We start from the raw sequence: 24470 nt of genomic DNA, 5'->3' as shown, positions 1-24470 counted from the left end.
AAGCCAGGGGAAAAGATGATGGTGTCTACAGCCTCACTCAAGTCTGGTGAGAGAGCTGCCAGGGGACCCTTCCAAATCATCATCATCAACGCAATAGGCCGCCTGGGAAGAGCCAATTATTCAGTTTTCATTATGTGTTTTAATTTTTTCTCCCAATGATGGATAGTTGAAAAACGTATTAATGCTATTTATATAATAACTGCAACGTTCTTGAAAACATTAAAGTAATAGTTTACAACAAAGTTCATACTTATTTACTGACCCTCATGTCATTTCAAACCTGTAAAACTTTCTTTCTGACACAGAGTGAACTACTACTTTAATAAATCACTTTAATGCAATGATTATAGTGCGTCTGTGTATTGTATTCTGAAGAAATAAAATAAACATTTTACACAAGTATGTCACTCTCAAAATCATCTTTAAAAATACTCTGTATGGCCTATATGAGTTCTCGCAAAAAATAAAGACCTTATTTTGTTTATGCAGCAAATGTCAAAAACACACTGAAGTTTGATGTCTGAGTTACAGGAATTTATTTTTTTCACATTGTTAATTCATACCACTAGGTCTCACCAATGTACTGCGGTAAACAATACACGATTGTGCACTGAAAAAAAAAGGTTTGTTGGAATTACTCAATTTAATCATGTACATCGGTTCCACATCGTTTTTTTTTACTTTTTTTGCCATTTAAATTTAAATCGTGTGGAACCGATGTACATGATTAAATTGAGTAATTCCAACAAACCTTTTTTTTCAGTGCACAATAGTGTTTACCACAGTACATTGGCGAGACCTACTGGAATGAATTAACCAATGTGAAAAAAAAGACATCAAACCCAATCCACTCCACATCCAAAAACAGCTTCATTTTCTAGGCCGATCTGAGTTTTTGTAGCTTCCAGATCCTTGTGCATTTCACTACGAGGGATCATCATGCACCGCTGGTCTCAAATCAGCCCATACGAGACACTCTCAGGGTAAGCGAGAATGTTATCAGGAGACAATGATGGACACGTTTCCCCGCGCTCTGCGTGCTGTCTGAGGCGCATAAAGTTGTCACGTGCCAGAGCGTAAATCATTACACAGAGCTTCTTGACTTCCCTCTCACATATGCCTGTTTACCAGCCTGTGAAATCCACTCACTGGCCCTCTGTAGTGGAACATGATGCTCGTGAATTGAGATGTTGAGGTTGATTCGCCTCCGCGGTGAAAAGACGTACATTTTGATTGACAACGACGTGATCCACTATCTGGGCTTGAGCTATTGTTGTGTGTTGGAATGCATCAAAACACACAGACCTGGCAGCATCATTTCAACGTTAAAACATATAATAAATACATAACGATTGTGCATGACAGGATTTTAACAGTGTGAGTGACATTATCCTACTGAGTAAACACAAAAGAATGTTTCCACTGTAATCACTCACATATTCCTAAAGGTGTGATGGAGGAATACCTCCTCATATTAAAGCTGACCAGCACAATAAAACATTTCACAAAAGGGCGTAATGAGATTCAGAAGCAGTCTGCCGCAGACGCAGCTGCCGAGTTAACGGCTTCCCAGATGTTGAGGGCATCATATTCCTCTCATCCATCCAATCAAAAATACTTACCATTCTGACAAGCCAATGGAGAGTTGCGGCTGTGGTGGAATAGTGAGATGTATAGTGGCAGGGTGGAGCTTCCTCGTTCCATGATTCATAGCGTTCCGCGTAGAACACGGCACGCTTTGGATTCAACGCTCCGATTGGCTAAGGAAACACATGGGGAACAGAATAAAGTGAAACCGTTGACGCACGTCATACTATTAGGCATGCAATCACATTTGAGTTGTTTTCTAAAGGTAACACAGAGAAAAAAGAAAAACAATTTTCGTTTCCCAAAATCTTTTATCATAATATACATCATTTACATAAACCTAAAACAATTTCATGCAAATGAAAGTCGTGAAATAGAAGCCATGTTGTTTTTATACCGTGCACTTTGCGAACGCGAACAATAACCAACCGTCACATAAAGAAGACTTACAGCGCACATACCATTTGTGGAGCTAATAGCTTTGTGCATTATGTGCGTCTGTGTGTGTGCGCAGTGCGATCTTTCTGAATGTTTGATGGCTAAAAGAAAAGCTAAGCAGAAGTCTTTGAACGGACAAACAAGTGTATTATTCTTGACGTTTGTCTGTCACACGATATTACTGTCCTCATATAAGTTTACTCAGTTTGGACTTCTCCCATGGATCCATCTGTGCTCCGGATTCATAAAGGCAGGAAATAAACAAGCACAAAGAGGTACAGTAAACAACATAAACTTGCGGAATATTTCAGCATGCCGTGCCAATGCCAATGTGTTTGTATTGTCGTAAAATGTAAACTTACCCTTTTTAATACTGTACACATTTCTGGTCTTATTGCAAACAATGTGGAGTATGTTATAGTTCACAAACATGTTCATCAAACTTGCACTGCACACACAAAATGATGTATTTTTGGTCAGATGCCATCAATCATTTCCTTTCCTTGCCCTGCAACAACTGTCACTTCAAATCTGCTCTTTACATTTTCTCCTATAGAACATCCTGTTTCCCTCTAGAATGTGTCACATTACGGAAGTAAAATGTATCACTGACACCATTTCATGATGACAAACTGTGTATTTACAGTATATATATTTCAGTTTGATAGAATGTATGTGTGTGTTTTCACAGACGTGAGCTGCATGTATATCTGCATCTGTGTGTGTGTGTGGGAAGGGTAAACCCTACGGTATGGGGACAAAATGTCCTCACAAAGATGGCAATAACCTAAACCCTTGTCCTTGTGGGGACATATTTTGGTCCACATGAGGAAACAAGCTTATAAATCATACAGAATGAACTTTTGTGAAAATGTAAAAGAGCAGACAGTTGTGTGTGATTGTTAGGGTTAGGGGGAGGGAATATGAGATACAGTTTGTACAGTATAAACACCATTGTGTCTATGAATGTCCCCATAAAACATGGAAACCCAACATGTGTGTGTGTGTGTGCGTGTGTGTGCGTGCGTGCGTGCGTGCGTGAGTGCGTGTGTGTGTGTGTGTGTGAGAGAGAGAGAGAGAGTATGGCACGTTCTGAAAGGCCTCAGCTATAAAGACAGCAAGTAATGCACCCTAGCTTAACCCTGTCTGACCTGATTTACACCCTGTACATCCACAGTGCTCAGTCTTGACCATTCGCTGCCGTTAAACCACTCCACTAATATCCTGGACAATGTCTAGAATAAACAGTTTTCAATGAGCCCTCGAAATCTCTTCCTCTCTTTATCCCTCTATCTCTCTCTCACACACATATGGATGTTGATAAACCTGTCTTCATAGTTCATACAACATAAACGATTCGTAATGGTTACTCTTTTTTACTGCAGTTTAAATCCTGTAAGGGTTTACAATCAAATGCAGACAGTGAAAGTATTTAACTACATTTACATTTATTCATTTGGCAGACGCTTTTATCCAAATTAGGCGAGCATATAAACATTTTGTCAACACGCTACACAGTACCGTTAGTTTACAAGGCCATGCTACTAGAGGATTAAAGCTGGAGTACGCAAAATATATGTTTTTTTAGACAGACAGACAGAGTTATTGGTTAGTCAAATAAATGCGGAACAGGTATGTATTGAGGTGTTTTTTGAAAGTTGAAAACTACACCATTCTTCAGATAATAAACACACTGCAAATGCAAATTCGGAACTATAAATGTATAATGCTTACTGACATTCTCTCAAATGTCAGAGTAGCAGATGAAGTCAATGCTTGGAAATGTTACAGGTTCAGCCCTTCGTGATGCAATGATCTGACAGATGTGTTTCACAAACAGACGAACACGCGGACACTGAAAAACCTACATTTCATTTAAAAATAAACAGTAGGATTTTTTTGAAAAATGTAAAAATATATTTTTCTAAACTGAAGAAATACTCAAGAGAACACAAATATTTTAGACCCCACTATAGAAATATGCATGCTGTACAACGTATATAAAACATTTCAATTTTATAAAATTATAATAAATTAACTTCAAACGAACAAATTCATTTTACAATGCCCATTTAAGCCAATTAGGTCTCGTGTCACACATTACTGCATACGAAACTCAAAAATATTTCTTTTGAACAGCTCATGAAGTCCGGTGCAATTAAAGTGGTTTCCAATCTTAAAAACCAACAGTCATCACTTCATTAAAGATCCTTTAAAAATAGATTGGCCTCCATGGCTTTTCGGTCAACAGTCAGGGCAGGTGACTTACGCAGTCGATATTAATATACTACGTGTTATTGACCAACAGTCCGTTGAGAAAGATCAATAAATCTTAAAATCAATAAAAATCAATAAAAAAAAGACTGTGAGCGTGGGAGAGGAGCTGGGAAATTTGTCTATACTGAAAGCATGATATGAAGAAACGAGCAATGTACTCAATATCTTGAGGATCTGTGACATATGTGGTATTTTTGAGGAGAAACACGACACGGTTTAGAGGATAATGACTATAAACAAATGAGTAAAAATGAAAGCTCATTCTGTAGTTGCTTCTTACAGTACTTTTGTCTTGTCTTTCTCGCTTCAACCTCTCCCAGTTCTTCTATTCCCTTTCTTTTTTTAATGACCATCCGCACTGTTAGCGCAGTTGAGGCGAATGAAAGAGAAGTTTATGGGGATCTGCTGAGATTTATGAGGTGATAATGACCCGCCATGTGACATCCAGGGCTGACCAGGATTGGGCGAGCAGCCACAGGAAGTCTAGCACGCTGTAAAAACCTCCTCAGTGGGACCAGTCAAGCCCTGGCTGCAAGATGAGTCCATCTCATGGCAGCAAAAAGACCCACTTAACCAGGGAAATATTGCGCTTGGCATGACATGGAGCATTTGCCCAGCTCGACATGGCAGATGTGAAACGGAGAAGCAACACAAATGTTTTCCAGTGCAAGACAAAGATTGTTTGTAGTCATTCAAAGGTGTTTTGTGGGTGGACGTGTGGTCGTTTAAAGCAGCGCTATGACTTCAGGAGGGAGTTATGCTCTGAAAGAAAATAATACTTCATGTACTTTTAAGCATACAGAAGGAGAAAACGAAACCAAAAAAACATTGGCAGTTTTGTTATATGTAATACAGATTTGTGTTAAAGGGATAGTTCACCTTAAAAATGAAAATTATGTCATCATTTACTCGCCCTCTTGTCATTTCAAACCTGTGTGACTTTCTTTCTTCTGCAGAACACAAAAGAAGATATTTCGAAACGTTGGTAACAAAACCGTTTGTGACTTTTTTACAATAGAAGTAAATGGGGACCAACGTTTTGGTTACCAACATATATATATTTTTGTGTTTTGCAGAAGAAAGAAAGTCAAACAGGTTTAAGATGACAACAGGATGAGTAAATGATGACAGAATTTTCATTTAAAGGTGAACTACTCCTTTAAAGCCCAAAGTCACTGCTGTACAGTATGTGTATATTTTTTGTTACAAAAATGACTGACACACATCTGTGCTGCTAATATTCCACCCATGACAATTTACCATTTCCTATTTAAAGTACAATGACATGCTCAATGCACTTAATAGGGCGAACAAATAGCATGTAATTGTCTTCCTCAAGACTCTGCAGGGAATCAGTCTTAAATATAAAACAGGAGTTTGTGTAAATGTAAAGCTTTCCAGACTCCCGTTCCCAAAACTATTCGAAGGAAACACCATGCGGCATGCCGATAAAACCAGCGAGATGTCCGATAAAGAGCCCGACTTCAAGCCCCGTCAAATATAAAAAGTCTGGGATCTGGACTGAGAAGTCTGACATTTTTTTGACATTGAGATCGCTGTTCGATTTCTCTGTCATACAATTACCTTGTTATTAAAAAAACATATTGGTTTAGAATATAAGAAAGAGCAACATATTAGTGGTATGCTGTAAATTAGCGTAATGGTTCATTCTCAATTCATTAATCATGCTAAAGACAAGTATATCTGCCGACACAAAAAAAGGTCACGCGCGGATGATATCACACCTCTTACTGGAGTACGGCGTCTGATCGTATCCCATGAGGCCTAATTAAACTGAGTTCAAAACACCCTCAGAAATACCTGTTCAGCCACAATATCTGTTAAAGAAGCTAATTATCTAAATTAAAAAGCCATTTGCTTCATAAGGGAGGGTATGATTTTAAAAGCTACATAAACGCTTCCCTTTGTTCCTTTAAATTTTACAACCAGAGGCGTTTGACTTGAGGTTACGCTTATATGAAAACTGACCTTTTTCTAACTTTCAAGATGTATTCCAAGATTTTACTACTTTCTCATCTAACGAACTCGGACATGTGAGGCTGCCTGTAATAAACCAACTTTTTGTGATTTACTGTTTTCCACGTGAATTCATTGTTCTTAAAGGGAAAATTCACCCAAATGTGTGTCATCATTTACTAACACTCATGTCATTTCAAACCTGTATGACTCCTTTTTTCCGTAGGACACTAAAGAAGATATTTTGAAGAATGTCGGTAACCGAACAACAGCGGTACCCATTGACTTGCATTGGTTTTGTATCTTTACAATAGACGTGAATGGGTACCGCCATTGTTCGTTTACCAACATTCTTCAAAATATCTTCTTTTGTGCTCTGCAGAAGATAAAAAAGTCACACATGTTTGAAAAGACAACAATGTTAGTAAATGAGTTTTCATTTTTGGGTGAACTATCACTTTAATGTGAGCATTCTGTAAAAAACAACCCTGAATTGTTAATGTACCTGAGTAAAGAAATGTCAACGATGAAGTATTTCTTTGTGCAAAAATAAAAGGTGGACCCAATAAAATAATTCATTTAAAAAATGTGAATACTGTATTTAATCATTTAAAGCGACAAACAATGTAATATTCTAATAGTTAGATGATGAGACTTTAGCCTGGATTTCACAGACATGCATTTTGATTGTCTTTTACAATGAGCTGTAAACTTCAGATAACCTCAGTAGATGTGTATGTCACACTGTCCTAAGGATGTAACTGTTTGGCCGTGTTCACGTAAATGAAAACAAGTACAGTATAAGACATATAAACACCCTGTCATTACAGTTTAGATACATTTGAATTATTTAACTGCATTGGTATGGGCAGCTAAAAAGAACTTTGTCAAACCCGTCTTCTTTTATAAAATAGTCTCTGACAGCTCTGCCCTGTAAAGCTCATGAAGTATAATGACAACTAACCACAAAACATTCAAACCCGGTCTTTCTCTAACACTGTTTACCTCATTTTGCTGCATACAAACCACAACCACAAGAGCAATTATGATTCCATGGGCAACTTTCTCGTTTTCAAAGATAAGCCCTGAGTTTTGCTGTCATTTATTGATGGCAGAGCAGGGGAGTGCCGTCATACGGCCCTATCTGCACCATCTCCCCCGGAGTCTCGCATTCTGCATTTCATATATCAGAGAAAATTATATTAAGGAACTGTGTGCCGGCAATGTGCTGTCAGGAGGAGCTGCACTTGTTTTCACTGCAACACGCAGCTTTAGACTAATGCAATCAAGCTCCCGCAAGTCAAAACAAAGCAGATGCGTCTCCGAAACGAGCCAATCGAGATGGAGGAGGGGTAAAAAGGAAAGTCAATGCAAAGGGGTCTTGATCAGCAGGAGCTGGTCTGCATTACCCATAATGCATTTCTCTGTGGTGAGCTGACGTCTGGTGAAGAGCTGGTGATTTTAAGAAAATCATCTTGAAAAAGCAAGAGGAAGCAAAAATCCCATAAGAGATCAGATCTCTCTTTAATATCTCAATTGTTTCTACTAGACATGAATGAGGTTAAAGGAATAGCTCACTCAAGAATGAAAATTCTGTCTTCATTTACTCAGACTCTTGTCATTTCAAACCTGTATGACTTTCTTTCTTCGGCAGAACACAAAAGATGACATTTTAAAGAGAGTTGGTAACCGAAGAATGGCGGTACCCATTGACTTTGGTTTTGTGTCCATTCAATAGACATCAATGGGAATCGTCGTCGTCCGGCTATTTACATTCTTCAAAATGTCTTTTTTTGTGTGTATTGCGGAAGACAGAAAGTGATAAATGTTTGGAATAACTTGAGGGTGAGTAAATGAACAGATTTTTTGGGTGCACTATCCCTTCAAATCAGTGGTTCTCAAACTTTTTCGTTGTAAGGTCCCTTTTGTGTAGAGTGCATCGCTTTGTGGCCCCCCCCAAAAATACTTAAAATCTTGAACTTAAAATTTTAATTAAACACAAAACATATTCAGTTATACAATGCTGAAACATCAGTTGTTTTGGTTGGTGGTCTTATTTTTCTGATGTTCGATTGCATAAAATGTAGAATACATTTCTATATTTCATAAAATGCCACAAAACCTGTGGCCCCCCTGGATCCATCTTGGGGCCCCCAGGGGGCCACAGCCCCCAGTTTGAGAACCACTTCTTTAAATGGAGAGTAAATGGAATCTGCCTTTTTCAAGAGAAATATCTGAGATGCCAAAGAAATCTCCATAAGAGTTTCAGAAAAGATCTCAACAATATCACAAACCTGCTTAGATTTGTCAAGACTACAATCAAAAGATTGCATCTTTAACATTATTGAAGATTTTAATATGAACTCAATATTTTTTGGTCAACATAAGCTGATACTTAAATGACACACAACTGAGAAGTTCTACAAATTTCCTGAGCTATGAAAAAAGCAACCTTTGAGCAATAAAAGTTTCCTCTGTGAGAGAGAAAAACATTATATCACGCAAAGGCCTAAAGACCCAATTATAAACTACATTAAAAAAAAAGAATACAAACTTATGAGAAACCATTGACTGATACATGACGATTTGTTTCGGGCGAGATAATCGTGTCAACTGGAATTATGTTCGCATGAACAATCAGACATTCATAACAAGAGATTTGCACAACTCAGGTAATTATGTTTGCTGTCGCTTCTCCTCTGTACCTCACCAGCCGCTCAAAAAGATCCGTCGGAGACACTTCATCTAATTTCCTGTCAAAGCTGCACAAAAGAAGTGGAGGAACGTGAAATCGCGGCAGAGAGTTGGCGCGGGTGCGCTCTGAACGAGCCTGGTGTATGATGGCTTCGCATTAGCACGCGCCAATTAATAGCTGCGAGCGAGACGGCTTCCCTTTTCTATCAGCCACCTGTCCGTCAAGAAGGAAATAATCATTAGATTCTAATAAATCTGTCGGCCATGTCAATGTAGCTGCCATGCAAAAATGTGCTAGTCTTAGCCCGAGGCGTCCAGAGACCTGTTTTCAGTTATTTGGCGTACAGTTGAATGCACACGCGATCGGTGCGATAACTTCAGGTGTGTATTGTAGGTGGGGTTGAGAGGGGAATTATGGTACATATCAAGCAGGATATTTCAGCACTCGCACACAATGCTGCCCGTCAACGCGGCGCTGGAGGGCATTCGCACCAATTTGACTGGCAGCTGTTTCCTGCTGGACGCGTCACGTGACGAGACGCCTTGCGTGTCTGGGGCTCTGGGAATTGTGCAGGTGAGAATTTGATGGAGGGTGTGTTCAGAAGAACCCATCCAACTTGTATGTTTTCCCACTTGTATGTTCGCTTTAGGTTGTATTTATTACATTTTCTAAATGCTTATTATGATATTTCTGTTAATCCGTAGCATGGATGCACACGCTTTTTTGTGGAAAAAAAGTATCGTAACTGAGCACGCCGTATTTCCAAAAAAAGCCGCCTACTTCATTATCAACAATAACACAGACACGCTCGCTCCAATATGCACACTTGCCCCCGAGGCAGCCCACCCCTTCATACGGTATAGAACAAAGGCAGGGGTCTTCACAGCAAGGCACTAGGGAGGAAGGTTAAAGCCCTTGTTTTTGTATCAGCACTGGTGAATCTTCAGAGGTTAGAGCCCCAGGCTGGCCAAGGACATGCATCGGGATGGCCGCGGGCCTGTGAACCCCTGCTAATGAAGGCAGCTCAAGCTGGTAAACAGCACGGAGTGGATGTCACAGGCATATATTACAATACATCACTGTCTTAGTCAGGCCAGGGGGCTTCCTTTGCCCACCTGGTCCCATGCTGACATGTTCGGGGAGAGCAGTGCTGTATGTAAAGGAGATTTGCAGTGATATCACTGGTGCTGAATGCGGAATGGGTAACAATAGGTTTCACGTGCCAGATCTTTGAGTAACAGCTGATAAGGTCTGCTAATAAGTGGGTCGCACAAAACCCGAGTATCCTTCAGAGGTCTGATCAAAATTTGACATTCAAATTCAGTTCACACTTCACAATCCTGTAACCGGGTGGACTGATAAAAGAGTCATGTACAATATACATCTATAATTTGGAAAGGAGGATGGGCGAGAAAGTGAACTAGCAATGAGCTTATGATTGAGATAAACAAATGTGAAAGACAGAATGAAACAACTATATATATCTAGATAAATATATACATCCTTGTGTGTTGCACCTTTGAGAGATCCCTGAAGTTGCCCGGAATTGTGAGGTCCAGCTCTTCAGAATCATAATTGGTGAGGACCCATGGGAAAACAGGATACTGGTTCAGATCGTTGTATGTCCGTCCTAAAAAAAAGGCATGGAATGAAATAAAATCCTTTTGTTAATGTGGTCTGGATCGTCTTTGTAAGGCTCCATCAGCATTATCAATGAAAAGATGCAACCAGCCCTATCATACACTATGTTAACTGTTAATGTTCTTGTCTCCTGTGTGAGCAGACCTGTGAATCTTATGCCATGAATTCATAATGTGACAGTATCATTGACCAAAGAAATGCAGGATTGATTCTGTCTACTACGAAGAAGGAAACAGGAGTGTTGCATGTAATGAGACATCAAATTTCATCATTGAACAGTGATGAGAATAATACTTCAGGTTTTTCATAACATTGCAGCATGTACAGTAATAGAGCTTTCAACAAGATCAACAGGCAGATGTTGGTGTGCTTGGACTGTCTAATGACTATGTGACAGCACTGGAAGGTTATTTAAAAAATGTCAAATTTACTAGCATTGTTTTCTTGGTTAAAGCCAAATCGGTCTCTTCAAAGTTGAATACATGTGAGCAAAATGCAAATAAAGAATATTCTTTTAGAGGTTGACATGGTGCCCTAAATGCCTCTCTGTAACATGGTCAGGCTTCTTCTCTGATTGGTCAGAGACTTACGGTAACCATGGAGACCTATATGAAGTACCTATGATGGAGCACATATGCACCAATGCAAGAGATGCCAGATGTGCCATTTGCTCTTTTATTTCTCTCTCCCCCTTTTTTTCGTTACTTTTGCTCTCGCTCTCTTTAGTTGTAACAATATGGATCTCAGATGGTAGAAACTGTCGCTGGAGAACCTCGTCTCGTCTCTAAATGCAGCTTACCTACGCGGGTAACAAAAAGATACAGTGGCTATTTCAACTTTACAGCGCGATTACTCGGTCAAATATAGCACAGATCTGGCATTACTTATGAATTGTGGGAAACAGCACAGAAGGCAGGTCTCCCTGAGATTAAGCCTGATTCTTAACCTTAGGAAAAAACACACAGTCCAAGAAATAGCCTCAGGCTTCTAACTGAGACTTACACAAGACCATTTGGGGAGAGCGTTAAGAGTTGTGGAGATAATCTGGGTTTGGTTTTCCAGGCCAGTCATGATGGCTGGAGATGCTAGCGTGTATAAAAAGTATATGGGCTAATTACCAGACCCATAACAAATGATCATCATTAATCTTCCTCCTAGACCACAACCCTTTAGTTTAAAGAGTACAGACATAAACACAGCCCTCAAGTGCTTTAATACAATGAGCTGTGAGCTGTACCCACTTACTGTATCAACCACAAACAAACATAGACAACACACTGGAAGCTGAATCATATGTCAATTGCAATGCCATACTGAGGAGATAAATACTACCCTATAAACACATACAACTGAACAGCGAGTTGTGTTCTGTCTGTATCAACTAACTGCATAAACTAATTGTACCCAATATCTGTACTCAATAACTGCATCAAATAACTGTATTCACTTATTCAATCCACTAACTGTATGAACTAACTGTACTCACTTACTGTGTGAACTAACTGCTCTACTCTACTCACTAACTGTACCATTGACTTACATTTATTCATTTGGCAGACGCTTTTATCCAAAGCGTATACGCACTGTACTTACTCACTGTATCAACTGCACTCACTAACTATACTCTCAACTAACTGTTCCCACTAACTGTATCACCTATACAAACTGTTCCCACTAACTGTATCACCTATACAAACTGTTCCCACTAACTGTATCACCTATACAAACTGTATCAACTAACTGTACTCAATAACTGTATCAACTAACTGTACTCAATAACTGTTTTGACTAACTATACTCACTAACTGTATCAACTAATTGTATATACTAACTGTACTCAATAACTGTAACAACTAACTGTACTCAATAACTGCATCAACTAACTGTACTCAATAACTGTATCAACTAACTGTACTCAATAACTGCATCAACTAACTGTACTCAATAACTGTACTCACTAACTGTATCAACTAATTGTATATACTAACTGTACTCAATATCTGCATCAACTAATTGTACTCAATAACTATACTCACTAACTGTATCAACTAATCGTATATACTAACTGTACTCAATAACTGCATCAACTAACTGTACTCAATAACTATACTCACTAACTGTATCAACTAATTGTATATACTAACTGTACTCAATAACTGCATCAACTAACTGTACTCAATAACTGTATTAACTAACTGTATCAACTAATTGTATATACTAACTGTACTCAATAACTGTAACAACTAACTGTACTCAATAACTGCATCAACTAACTGTACTCAATAACTGTATCAACTAACTGTACTCAATAACTGTATCAACTAACTGTACTCAGTAACTGTATCAACTAACTGTACTCAGTAACTGTATCAACTAACTGTACTCAGTAACTGTATCAACTAACTGTACTCAGTAACTGTATCAACTAACTGTACTCAGTAACTGTATCAACTAACTGTACTCAGTAACTGTATCAACTAACTGTACTCAGTAACTGTATCAACTAACTGTACTCAGTAACTGTATCAACTAACTGTACTCAGTAACTGTATCAACTAACTGTACTCAGTAACTGTATCAACTAACTGTACTCAGTAACTGTATCAACTAACTGTACTCAGTAACTGTATCAACTAACTGTACTCAGTAACTGTATCAACTAACTGTACTCAGTAACTGTATCAACTAACTGTACTCAGTAACTGTATCAACTAACTGTACTCAGTAACTGTATCAACTAACTGTACTCAGTAACTGTATCAACTAACTGTACTCAGTAACTGTATCAACTAACTGTACTCAGTAACTGTATCAACTAACTGTACTCAGTAACTGTATCAACTAACTGTACTCAGTAACTGTATCAACTAACTGTACTCAGTAACTGTATCAACTAACTGTACTCAGTAACTGTATCAACTAACTGTACTCAGTAACTGTATCAACTAACTGTACTCAGTAACTGTATCAACTAACTGTACTCAGTAACTGTATCAACTAACTGTACTCAGTAACTGTATCAACTAACTGTACTCAGTAACTGTATCAACTAACTGTACTCAGTAACTGTATCAACTAACTGTACTCAGTAACTGTATCAACTAACTGTACTCAGTAACTGTATCAACTAACTGTACTCAGTAACTGTATCAACTAACTGTACTCACTAACTGTATCAACTAACTGTACTCGGTAACTGTATCAACTAACTGTACTCAGTAACTGTAACCCCGTTAGCATACAAGATGTGACACATTGAGTGATGGGGCTCATGTGATTGTCTTGTGACCTTTCACAACAACCCGTTTTAATAAAAGCTAAACAAAATATTAAAAAATCATACGAGTCACACACTTGATTAGTATTCAGATACATACACGGACACTGACCAAATCCATCTCCAACCCTCAGCGATAGGCCGGGTCTAGTACGAGGTAGACTTGATTAACCAGGTTAATGCCACATTGTGAAGTACAGGGCCGAGAGGAAGAGAAAGGTTGAGATGAGGGGAGGTTGAGCTGACAGGACCAAGACCCAAGTGGAAGATGTTAATATCACTGCAATTGTGTTTAATTAGGAGAGGACCGGCGCGGCATTAACACCCTCTCCCTCCTGTCTGTAGACCCAGGTTTCACTGACACCTCTGTCAGCCCAGGTCATTACCACTCCAGCATTTAATGAATTTTACCCCGTTCCAACTCTGCCTTACATCTAATTAGCTGACAATAATGTTTCGAAGTCACGGCAGAAGCTAAATATAAATATGCATGAATATGCAGCGCGAGCAGAGATGACACATTTCAGTGTCAAGAGAAGGTGTGTGTGTGGCGAGTTCTCACTAGTTCACATCAGAGACTTTGCTACAGAATATTTTAACTCTGAACACAGTTACGCTCCACCATACTAATTATCTCGAAGAGTCCAAAGCTCTTTGTGTGGCGATGTGTTTGAGCGCTAAGGGAAAATATAGCTCCTAAATAAATAATGAGCGGAAGTACAGTAATGTGTCAGAGACTTTTTTGCAACAAAAGAAGAAGAATGCCAAAACCGAAAATGTTTGTACTGCACCAAATGATTGTTTCTGTCTGGAGAAAAAAAATGCTGGTTAGAAAAATACGAATGTGCCGTTTGTATGTTTTTGTGCATTTAAAGCCCATTTGTGTTGAAAGCACTCTGATCAATGTAAAAAATCCATTATCTTTATCAAAGCCATATCAAGAGTGTTCAACTTTAAAATCTTGAATAGAAAAAATAGCATTATATCAAAGCGGTAGGTCAAATATCAAAATATACCATGAAAACTTGCTTTCATTTTATTATTCTGCTACTGTTGAGAAATCAAGTATATCTGACCTGCAATGGTATTGAGAAACATCAAGTACTCAAAGTTGGAGATCTCTCGTCTCTGCCAGCGCTGAGTCATGTTAGAGGACTTGAAGAGCTGTCGAGGGGTGGCCAGAGAGATCCGCCTGCAAACAAAAAAACCCTCCACCAATAAGCAGGGCTCAGACCCAACCGCACATTTGCTTTCGTTTACTAGGATTATTGCGGCAGGCAGATGGCTTATAACTCAAAATATGACAATGTAACATTTCGCATCCAAAATAAGACAAAAGAGTACAAACAGATAGAGCCGTACACCAGCTCAGACACGCAAAGCTGCCACGCTCTTTACTGTGGTGTGTAATGAATGCATCGTTTCCAGCGAGAAAGATTCTTTGCAGATGACTATAACGCGAGGCTTTGCTCTTGATGTACGTGCAACACACATGCTCCGAATCTGAGAGCAAAAGAGAACTCTGGTACGATGCCTATTCTATTGTATGATTGAATTCCTCATACATGTGTTTTCTTTTATTTCTGTGCATTTTACCTGCACTTATTGATCTTTGAATAAATAAAAACAAAGCAAAACATGTTTAATATTAGGGACGTCTTAGCAATCTAAGGAACTACTGACAAATTAAATATGCTGGGTCTCAATGTTTTTGAGTGTAGCTAGTCAAGAAAGAAGTTGAGAGTCTTGGTAGGTTGGTTGGTAGGGGATTTGTCAGGTTCAGTCCAGGACAAACAAGCAGAAACGTCAATGCCGTAAGTCATTACCTCCGCCGCAAACTATTCCAAACAATTACACAGCAACAGGAACTCATTCATGGTTAAGCGTTTCTGACGGCTGATGTGATCATCTTTTAAAACAAAATAAAAGACTGTAAACATTGTTTTGAGCAATATTCTGAAAGGCAACCATGTGCAGGTGTTCTGAGAGGAACCAGAAACAGACTCGCCTGGCCTGAGGTAGACCGTAACTTGTGCCGACGCCCACGCGCGGAAGACTGTAGACCACCTTCTTCACTGTGGCCTGGTCAGGGAAGTTAAACATGACTGATGCTGAGAAAGAAAATGACATCATATGTTAAACATTATTATTATGTTTTCACACATAAAACTGTCAAAGTACTGAAGGTCTTTTCTAGACTCGATATAAAAGCTCTTTTGGAGTAATTATGTTACATTAAAGGCACAGTATACGATTTACAGCGACCTCTAGTGTTGTATTATAGATTTGCCACGAATCGCTCAGTCCAAACACGACGGTGGCCACCACAGTACAAAAAGATGTCGTTCTCATGTTGACACAGGGAAGAGATCAAGTGGGCATTAGAAAGACTGTAGAAAGAGCGATGACTTATGTATTACATAAAATAAAAGGTCTGTGGATTTGAAGTATAAAAAGAAGGATAAAGTCAGGCAGGAGCTAGGACCTGCGTGTATATTAGGGCTAATGTACAAAACATGGCGACGAATTCAATGTGTGCAGGGCCGCTCTGTATGTAGATATAAACAGCTTATTCTAAGGTATTACAAACATAACGGTTCATTACGTAAGGTCTTTATACACCTCTGAAGACACAGTTTTGTATATTATATTGTATTTCTGTCAGTAGATCCTCCTAAAAACTCCATATTGTTCCTTTAATTGCACTTTTATGAGGTAAAAAAACATTGATTTGACAAATACAGTCTGGAACTAGTGTGAAGTTAATGGCTGCTTTGACTTCTGTATGTCACCTTGCTAGTCAACTTTAGCTATTTTAAAGGGATTGTTCACGCAAAAAAAAAAATGTTGCCCATCATTTGTTCCCTCTCATGTCATTCAAAACGTGTATATGTATTTGTGGAACACAAAAGAAGATATTTCAAGAAATGTCTCGGTGGTTGTTTGGTTACCAACGTCCTTCAAAATATCTCCTTTTGTGTTCCGCTGAAGAAAGTCATACTGGTTTGGAATGACATGAGGACGTGTAATATTGAAAGAATATTTGGGGTTTTTTTACATGCAAAACTTGATTTGCAGGCATGGTTGAATAAGCTGTGTTTGCATTCATGAAAAACACAGAAAGCAGTTTTACTTCGGTTGGCCATGAAGATCTCTAGCGCCGTGTTCTGAAGCAGAAACCGACGGGCGAACACCGCTCGAATCTCACTGAACATCCACTTCCCGTGAAGCCCCTCGGAGTAAACCAGCACCTACACAGGCAGAAGAATAAAAACCATACATTGACTACACAACAACACTCATCGAACACATTTTCCAGAGCATTTTTAATACACTGCCTTGTGTTATGACTGTTGCTTTGGAAACACATTCCATGGTTGCAGTTTTATCCTCACTCCAATCATTTTGCAATGGAGCCACTTTGACGAAGCGCTGTGAAACACTCCAGCCCCTTCAAAAATGTTGGATGCCATCCATCGCAGATGTAGAAAGATGACAGGGCGGGCTTTGATTACCTCAAAGGCGCCGCTTCCAGTTGATGATGCAAAGGCCCAATTCTCAATTTTTTGACACGTCTATCTCCTGTGGGCTGTCGCTCTCGCCGCGGTGTTGGAACACAGTCCCTGCGGGGGTCGGGCGGGTGTAAATAATCAATACTAACACAGGGCTGGCGCAAGAGGGGATCATTAGTGAGATTCTCTTGCGAGACCCCCGAGGCCGGATCAAGAACTTCATCCTGACAGGTGAGAATAAGCCAGACTCCCTTTTCCCCGCCTTCCGCTTTAACGCGCGCACAAACAGAAGCGCACACACGGACGTACCCGCACACATCAAGAACAGAAGGAAGATGCCTTGTGGCACATAGATAAGGGCCCTTCCTGGGTGGATGCAGCGGATTTGTAGGAGAGGAAAGGTTTTGAGAAATAAAGGACACTGTGTGCAGCACCTGTCTGTGAGAGTCTGGCAGGGTTGGCACCTGAAGCGAATTCTGCTTCAGCAACTGGAAGCCCCAACCAACCACACCGGCCTCGCTTAATTTCTCCTCGGAATAGCGCTCGCCGCCAACGTGTAAGGGCCTTCTGTCACGTGCGAGTCTCTGGGGTTCAATTAAGAATGGATTATTTCGAGATGCTTACCATCCGTGACCACAGGTACCCTCAGCCCTATAAACTGTAAACCACCAACAACCATCCTTAAGACAGACTCTCCTTAGGTTTGCCCCCCGCTTGACACCTCCACAGAGCTTAGCTGAAAGAGACAGGTTGTGTGGAAAACAGGGCTCTTCGGAGTTTAGTAGAGGGGTTGGTATTAAGGGTTCGGTGACAGCCCACATGCTGAGAGAACAATGGAGGATTAGAAAATAAGGGCAGCGTATAGAACGATGGAGGAGGAAACACCTCATGGTTTTTGTGGGGGGCATCAAATAGACTATAGGTATAATAATAATCAACGTGCTTCAGTACGGCTATTAAGAGAATTGATTCGTTTTTAAGAATGAAACTTCAAGATCTAAAAACACATTAAAGGCCCTGTTCATTTTGTTGCCCGTTTTACTATGAATATATTTACATAATGAAAGTGAACACCTTTCTTCTCCTCAACAAGTCAGAGAATTTGAGGTTCCATTTACATCCAAGTTGAAGTTTAATACAAGTTTAATACTCAGATTAATGCCAATATTTTGTTTGTTTATTTATATAAGGCTTTTTTACAGTGTTGTAAAGAAATAAATAAACACATGTAATATAGATAAAAAAAGAATAAATAGGGATGGTGTGTTGTTTTTATTGTTATGACCCCCAACCCTAGCGGTTGTTTTACAAAATAATTATTGAAAAATACAAATAAATGTATTTTTAAATAAATTACAATTATTTATTCGTATAATTATATATTATCTATATATTTATTGAAATGTAAATATATATGACTAATATATAAAACGTATATTATAGAATAACATTTTGAATTAGTGGTTTGTTTACATCCCTTAAACAAGCACCACAATAAAACAAAAAAAGTAAAAATGGTGCGTAAAAACCAAAAGAGACAAAAGCGATAGAACACTCAATGGTGCAGTTGATTTGTTCACATTTATATGCATCTCCACATGCCCTTGCCTGTCTCTTCAAGTGACAAAGCACAGGCCAAAGGGTTACCCGACAACAAAAGATACTGCTGGAGAAAAAATGTCTGAAAACAGGTCACATCAGAAAAAAATTTGTCATAACAACGGAGCTGGCACATCAAACATCAACAAGCCAGTGGCCCTGTAGACACAGAGGTCTCTGACAAAGTGCAGTCGTTACTCTCTCTCTTCTTTGTGCTCTCTTATAAGGAAACCGAAAGGGAGGGAGCGAAACACAGAGAGAGAGGCCCAGCTGTAAAAATTGGGGCTTAATGAACCTGTCTGGCTGGGCTGTCCGCTGCCTGTCAGTAGTGTCACAATGGTGACGAGTGTCGGGGACAAGCGGCCCCGGGGTCTCAGACAGGCCTGCCAGCTGGAGGCTTCTGCCCCAATCTAATCACACCAGTAGCAGCAGCGTTGCAAGAAACAAGGTCCGGGTTTTACCTCGCTGCTCACCGCCTGTCAACACACACGCAAGGGCCGGACGGCTACCCGGTCGACGTTAGGCTGGTTATGTCCGTTGCATATGCAGTTGTTGAAAGTGTCCTAACAGATGCACAACATCGAGACAACTATTCTGATGACTGCTACGCTTACTGCATGTCATGTCAGAACGCCCAAACTTACAAGCTTTTGACTAATGAACACACTCACGGTACATCTTTGCATCAGCGCATGTGTTAACCCCGATGGCTGTAACATACAGTACAAACACGAAAGAATACACATGATATTTATGATAAAACATCATGATATTTCTGACATGACACGAAAATAGCATGCAATGCATCTACCGCATTAGTTTCATTACGCAATAACAACACTGTGAAATATCTTGTTATGAATGCAACGAACAATACATCTTCCATAAACAAACAACACCTAGGGTTGGGGGTCCTAACAATAAACACAGCCCACCATTCTTCTCGTTTTGTTGCCGTTAACAGCCATTATCCAGAGTGACATACAAGCCAAATCTTTTCTCTATCCTTTTTCTTAAAAGGACGCCCCGTGACCTAAACTGCCCTCACAAGTATTATGACGAGGCGAATACATCAAAAAGATCCGTCATTTTTAAACCGGACACAATTTTTCACACCCCCCCAAGAGAAACGAGAGCAATCCCTCTCCGTGTCAAATGTGTGCCGAGTCTGGCCGGGGATATAACAGCCAGCATGACTGATATGTTTATAAAGCGGGTCGTCTGTCGCACTGACAACCTGCCATCACAGCACCTCTGCTGGGCTCGCCGCACATTTCTCTAATAGGCTTCCACTGCTGGGACTGAACATGTGTGTGTGTGTGTGTGTGTGTGTGTGTGTGTGTGTGTGTGTGTGGAAAGCGAGAGAGAGAGAGAGAGAGAGGAAAATGTGTCCACAATGTGAAAGCACTCGTCTCATTCAGGAATGGTGTCTACTCCCAAGGTGAGCTAGAAAAAAACCATATGAGCTAAAGAGCTTCAACTTCACCTAAAGGTCGGTGTATCTGTGCATAGATCTATTTAAAGGGATACTTAAAGCAAATATAAGATCCTGTTTATATATCTCTCTTTTATATCATTGCATTGCTTTACATGAAAAAAATGAAGAAAAGAGGAGAGTTTCAAATGTACAGAATACACAAAAAGACGATAGATGGAGATGGTGTGAGAACTTACATGCTTAGAGAATTTGCAATTATACTATGAAATCAAATCAAAAAAACAAATTGTGAGGAACGTTCAAACAATTGAGATGGAAAATTAAGTCATGAAACTAAACCTGAGTGAATTAAAGTTCAAGTTGGACTTCAAATTAGAAAATGTGAATAATAAAATGCATGAAAAATGCAAATTGCATTATAACCTTGAGTTCTACTGTGGTATTTCTTCTGAAACCATTGTCTCAGGAGTCGGGACAACGTAACATATTTAACCGTCCTAAGCAATCTGCCACAAAAACAAACATTATTCAAACTTATTTAACACAATTGATGTTGTTGATGTCAGATGTAAAGCGTCACATTTTGGCGACCCAAGAAGACGACAGTAATTTCACGTTTAGGTGAACTAGCCTTTTAAACTCATTCTTCTAAAAAATATACAGACCTTTAAAAACTTCACTAGCGCTCAATGGCAGTAATGGATATGTGAAAATAACTCGGACTGCCTTTTGTCGCTTGTAAAAGGTCTTTATTGCATGTAGGGTGAAGTGCGGCTGGTCTACGGGGCAGTGGAGTTTGAATGCGCAGATGCTGTGACACTGTACTTGTAGAGAGGAGAGATCAGCACAGTATGTGACAGTCTTTACCAAAGGGCCTGTTTTTGAACAGGTGGGGGTCTGGACTGTTACTGTCGGCTGTTGTTGGCTCATGGCTTCACGAGGAATAGCAAAGGATGACAAGGTGTGACTACTGCAGTCTGCCCACTATGTGCATGAATGTGTTTGTCCGTCTGTTTGTATTTGTGTGTGTGTGTGTGTGTGTGTGTGTGCGTGCGTGTGCGTGTGTGTGTGTGTGTGTGTGTGTGTGTGTGTGTGTGTGTGTGTGTGTGTGTGTGTGTGTGTGTGTGTGTGTGTGTGTGTGTGTGCCCTAGCACATAGCCCTGTCGCTGCCAAACTCATACTTACACACTTCATCAGAGTTGCCGCTGCCCTGATTTACATCACGAGGAAACAAATTTGACCTTTTGTGCAAACATGTCCTGATGACTTTCTCAGTGATGGAGCGTTTGTTTGTCTCACTGTGGTTTAATTACTCATTTAGCACCAGGTGTATTTTTTTTAAAACACAAAGAGCAAATTATATTTAAAAGCAAGCGAGGGTGTGCTGTGGCATATTAAAAATCAAATTTTATTTTTGTATTTTAAATAAAATTATTTCTGCTTTGTGTGGCATGAAGTGTAGTACACACACATGTAATGAAAATACATAAGAAATGTGACACGTTGATACTGTATAGTCCCTAGATATACGAGAGCGATCGAGCATTCAAATACCAGGTAAACTAAAAATAATATATTTCTTTTTATATATTTTTTACATTGTATTTGTTATAAATATTTTTATAATAATATACATATTCAACATTTATTAATATAATGTTTTACTGCGTATGTATGTGAGGGTATATATATATATATATATATATATATACAGTAAATACACACACATATACTATATATAGTATATGAATATACATATACACACACATTATATTCTGATATATAAAATATTATTTTCAAATGATTTTATTTTTAAATGATTATTATTTCATTATAAATAAGGATTCCTTAGGTTTCAAAATGATATCGCCCAGAAAGTCTTAAAGATAAAGCATTTGTCAATTGCATAAATATAATGTAAATGGGAATTTACAATTCATTAGGCATTATAAATAAGCCTTTACAGGCACAAAAATACTGATTGGAATTGAACAATGAACAATAAAAACCAATATAGTAATAAATAATAAAAGTATTTTTTTAATAAAAGTAATAAAAGTATTTTCTGCATTATGGATACAAAACCCAAAACTAAAAAGTGGTTTTTGAAACTCCCTGATCCAAATCTAAAGCTGTTTACCAAGTTTCCGCAGATCCTTGTGACAGATGAAAAACACTCATCTGTAAAACTGAAAGGAAATCATCAAAGGCTATATTTCCCATCTGATCTCTCCTGTTTGTGACATCTGCTCTAAGGGGTGAAAATAAGCAACATTTAAGATTCCGTCAGATTATCACAAGCCTCTCATTGGACGCTCCTTACGGAATCCATTTCTCAGCCCAGTAAATGGGAATGGCTTCCAGAGCAGGTATCTCGGGAAAGAGGATGTGGTTTTTGCATAATCACTGTCACCGCACATTTAGGGTGTGTGAGAGCGCGTGTCGGGGTGACACGGTTTCAGTTGCGAAGCGAGACGGCGGTGATAAACGGATGAATATGAGCTCTGCTCTCTGCTCAGATCACTGCCTAATGTGTCCAACCCAGTTTGTCAATAGCGGTTCTGGTGCAAGGGCCGCGTCTTGGGTACGCCTGCGCGATCGCGCGTGCAGTGAAAACAGATCTGTTGATGCTGTCTATGTGAAATCTCGTTGCAGTTGAGCTAGTTTGTAAAAGTTGAAAACGTGCCCTTTCAAACAGGTTTCTTAAATGCTCCCGTCTGCCATTGGTCATCCAACAGGAGGTCCCACCTCTAACTGACACCACTAAGCCAATCTTGCGGTGTTAATTTATAAATCATTTACTAACAATAGTTTTTGCACAATAGTTCCATAAAGGATTTAAAAAATGCTATTTTAATATAAAAGTCACTTTATTTTTAAATATTGGTTTGTAGGGTAATCAACAACCAACATGGCTAGGAATGGTAACAATGAAAAGAGGAGAATTTAAAAGTCCCCATAGGCACATACACACATGCGGCTAACACTAATCTAGATAAACAGCCTGCGACGGTCTGTGTTAAAGGCTTTTTAAAAAGACGGAGTGTCATTTTCTACAGAGTCCATTTGCAGGGCCCACACTAATGGCCTTTCTTAAGAGACTCATCACACTTACGATGACTGAAGTGAATTCACACTGATCTGATGAAGAGCTTCCACAGCCCGACACTGAGAGATTGCAAACAAAGCGTTGTGCTCTTTGTACAGTGCATCAGGTTCAGAGACCTGAACAACATTATGAGGAAGCGAAAGAGACATACAGGTTGAGACGCTACAAAAAGTACAAAAAGCACCTCAAGTGTAAGCACGTCCAAGTGTACGAGGAATGAAACAATCCTCGCAACCTAAATCACCCAATAACAAACTGTGATTGTCTATTGTGGAGAAGAAAAGAAAAACAACTACGAAATAATAAAATAATCATCTGTATCTTTTTAATTTGTTATATTTTCATGTTTTTTTAACAACTGAGCTCGACCGTCCTTTCTGCTTTGAATCATGGGCAATGCAGGATCAATGAGTGTACATCGGTTCTTCCAAAGAGAATAGATATTAACAAGATATGATGGCCGCTGCCATTACAATGAATGGGGATAAATGCAACGCTCAATATGGCCGCTCGAAAAAGGTCATTTTAGCCCAATTTAAGCTAGCAAACCAAAGTTATGGTACAGTTCATGTCAGGTTTAATTATTGAATCTAAATATGCAATTTAATTCTGATTTCTACCAGCGATTTAAGAAATATCTGCCTGTTGTCTCGCTATGACGGAGGCGTTGCAGACATGGCCGGCGAGTGGCATGACTTCTGTAAACAGACTTGGGTTCTACACTATAAATCAAAGTGCATTACAGGCATTGAAGTGAACTATATCGTTGAATTCAAGTAAACTATCTAATTACCTACAGTATATAGTTCGCTATAGAGTGAACTATATGTAGGGGACGAAACTGTAGCATTTGAACACTAGACATTGACACCAGATTTTTTGCACTACATAGGTAATGAAAGAGGTAAATAGAGGAATTT

General features: G+C 39.2%; 1 protein-coding gene across 4 annotated transcripts in view; it reads right to left on the bottom strand.

Moving 5' to 3' along the window:
* nbeab (neurobeachin b) overlaps positions 1–24470 on the bottom strand; it is a 237383-nt gene that overhangs the window by 28357 nt on the left and 184556 nt on the right. For all 4 annotated transcript variants that reach the window (XM_057350789.1, XM_057350791.1, XM_057350790.1 and 1 more), the window contains exons 40-44: positions 17026–17143; positions 15901–16003; positions 14969–15084; positions 10492–10604; positions 1623–1760 (exon numbers count right to left, since the gene is read on the bottom strand). In XM_057350789.1, coding sequence (XP_057206772.1) covers positions 1623–1760; positions 10492–10604; positions 14969–15084; positions 15901–16003; positions 17026–17143 — 588 coding nt within the window. The remainder of the gene's footprint in view (positions 1–1622; positions 1761–10491; positions 10605–14968; positions 15085–15900; positions 16004–17025; positions 17144–24470) is intronic.

The sequence above is a fragment of the Triplophysa rosa genome, linkage group LG14, assembly GCF_024868665.1.
Source record: "Triplophysa rosa linkage group LG14, Trosa_1v2, whole genome shotgun sequence".
NCBI classification, from domain to species: domain Eukaryota; kingdom Metazoa; phylum Chordata; class Actinopteri; order Cypriniformes; family Nemacheilidae; genus Triplophysa; species Triplophysa rosa.
The sequence above is the reverse complement of the archived record's forward strand: the minus strand, read 5'-3'. Positions and strand labels throughout refer to the sequence as shown.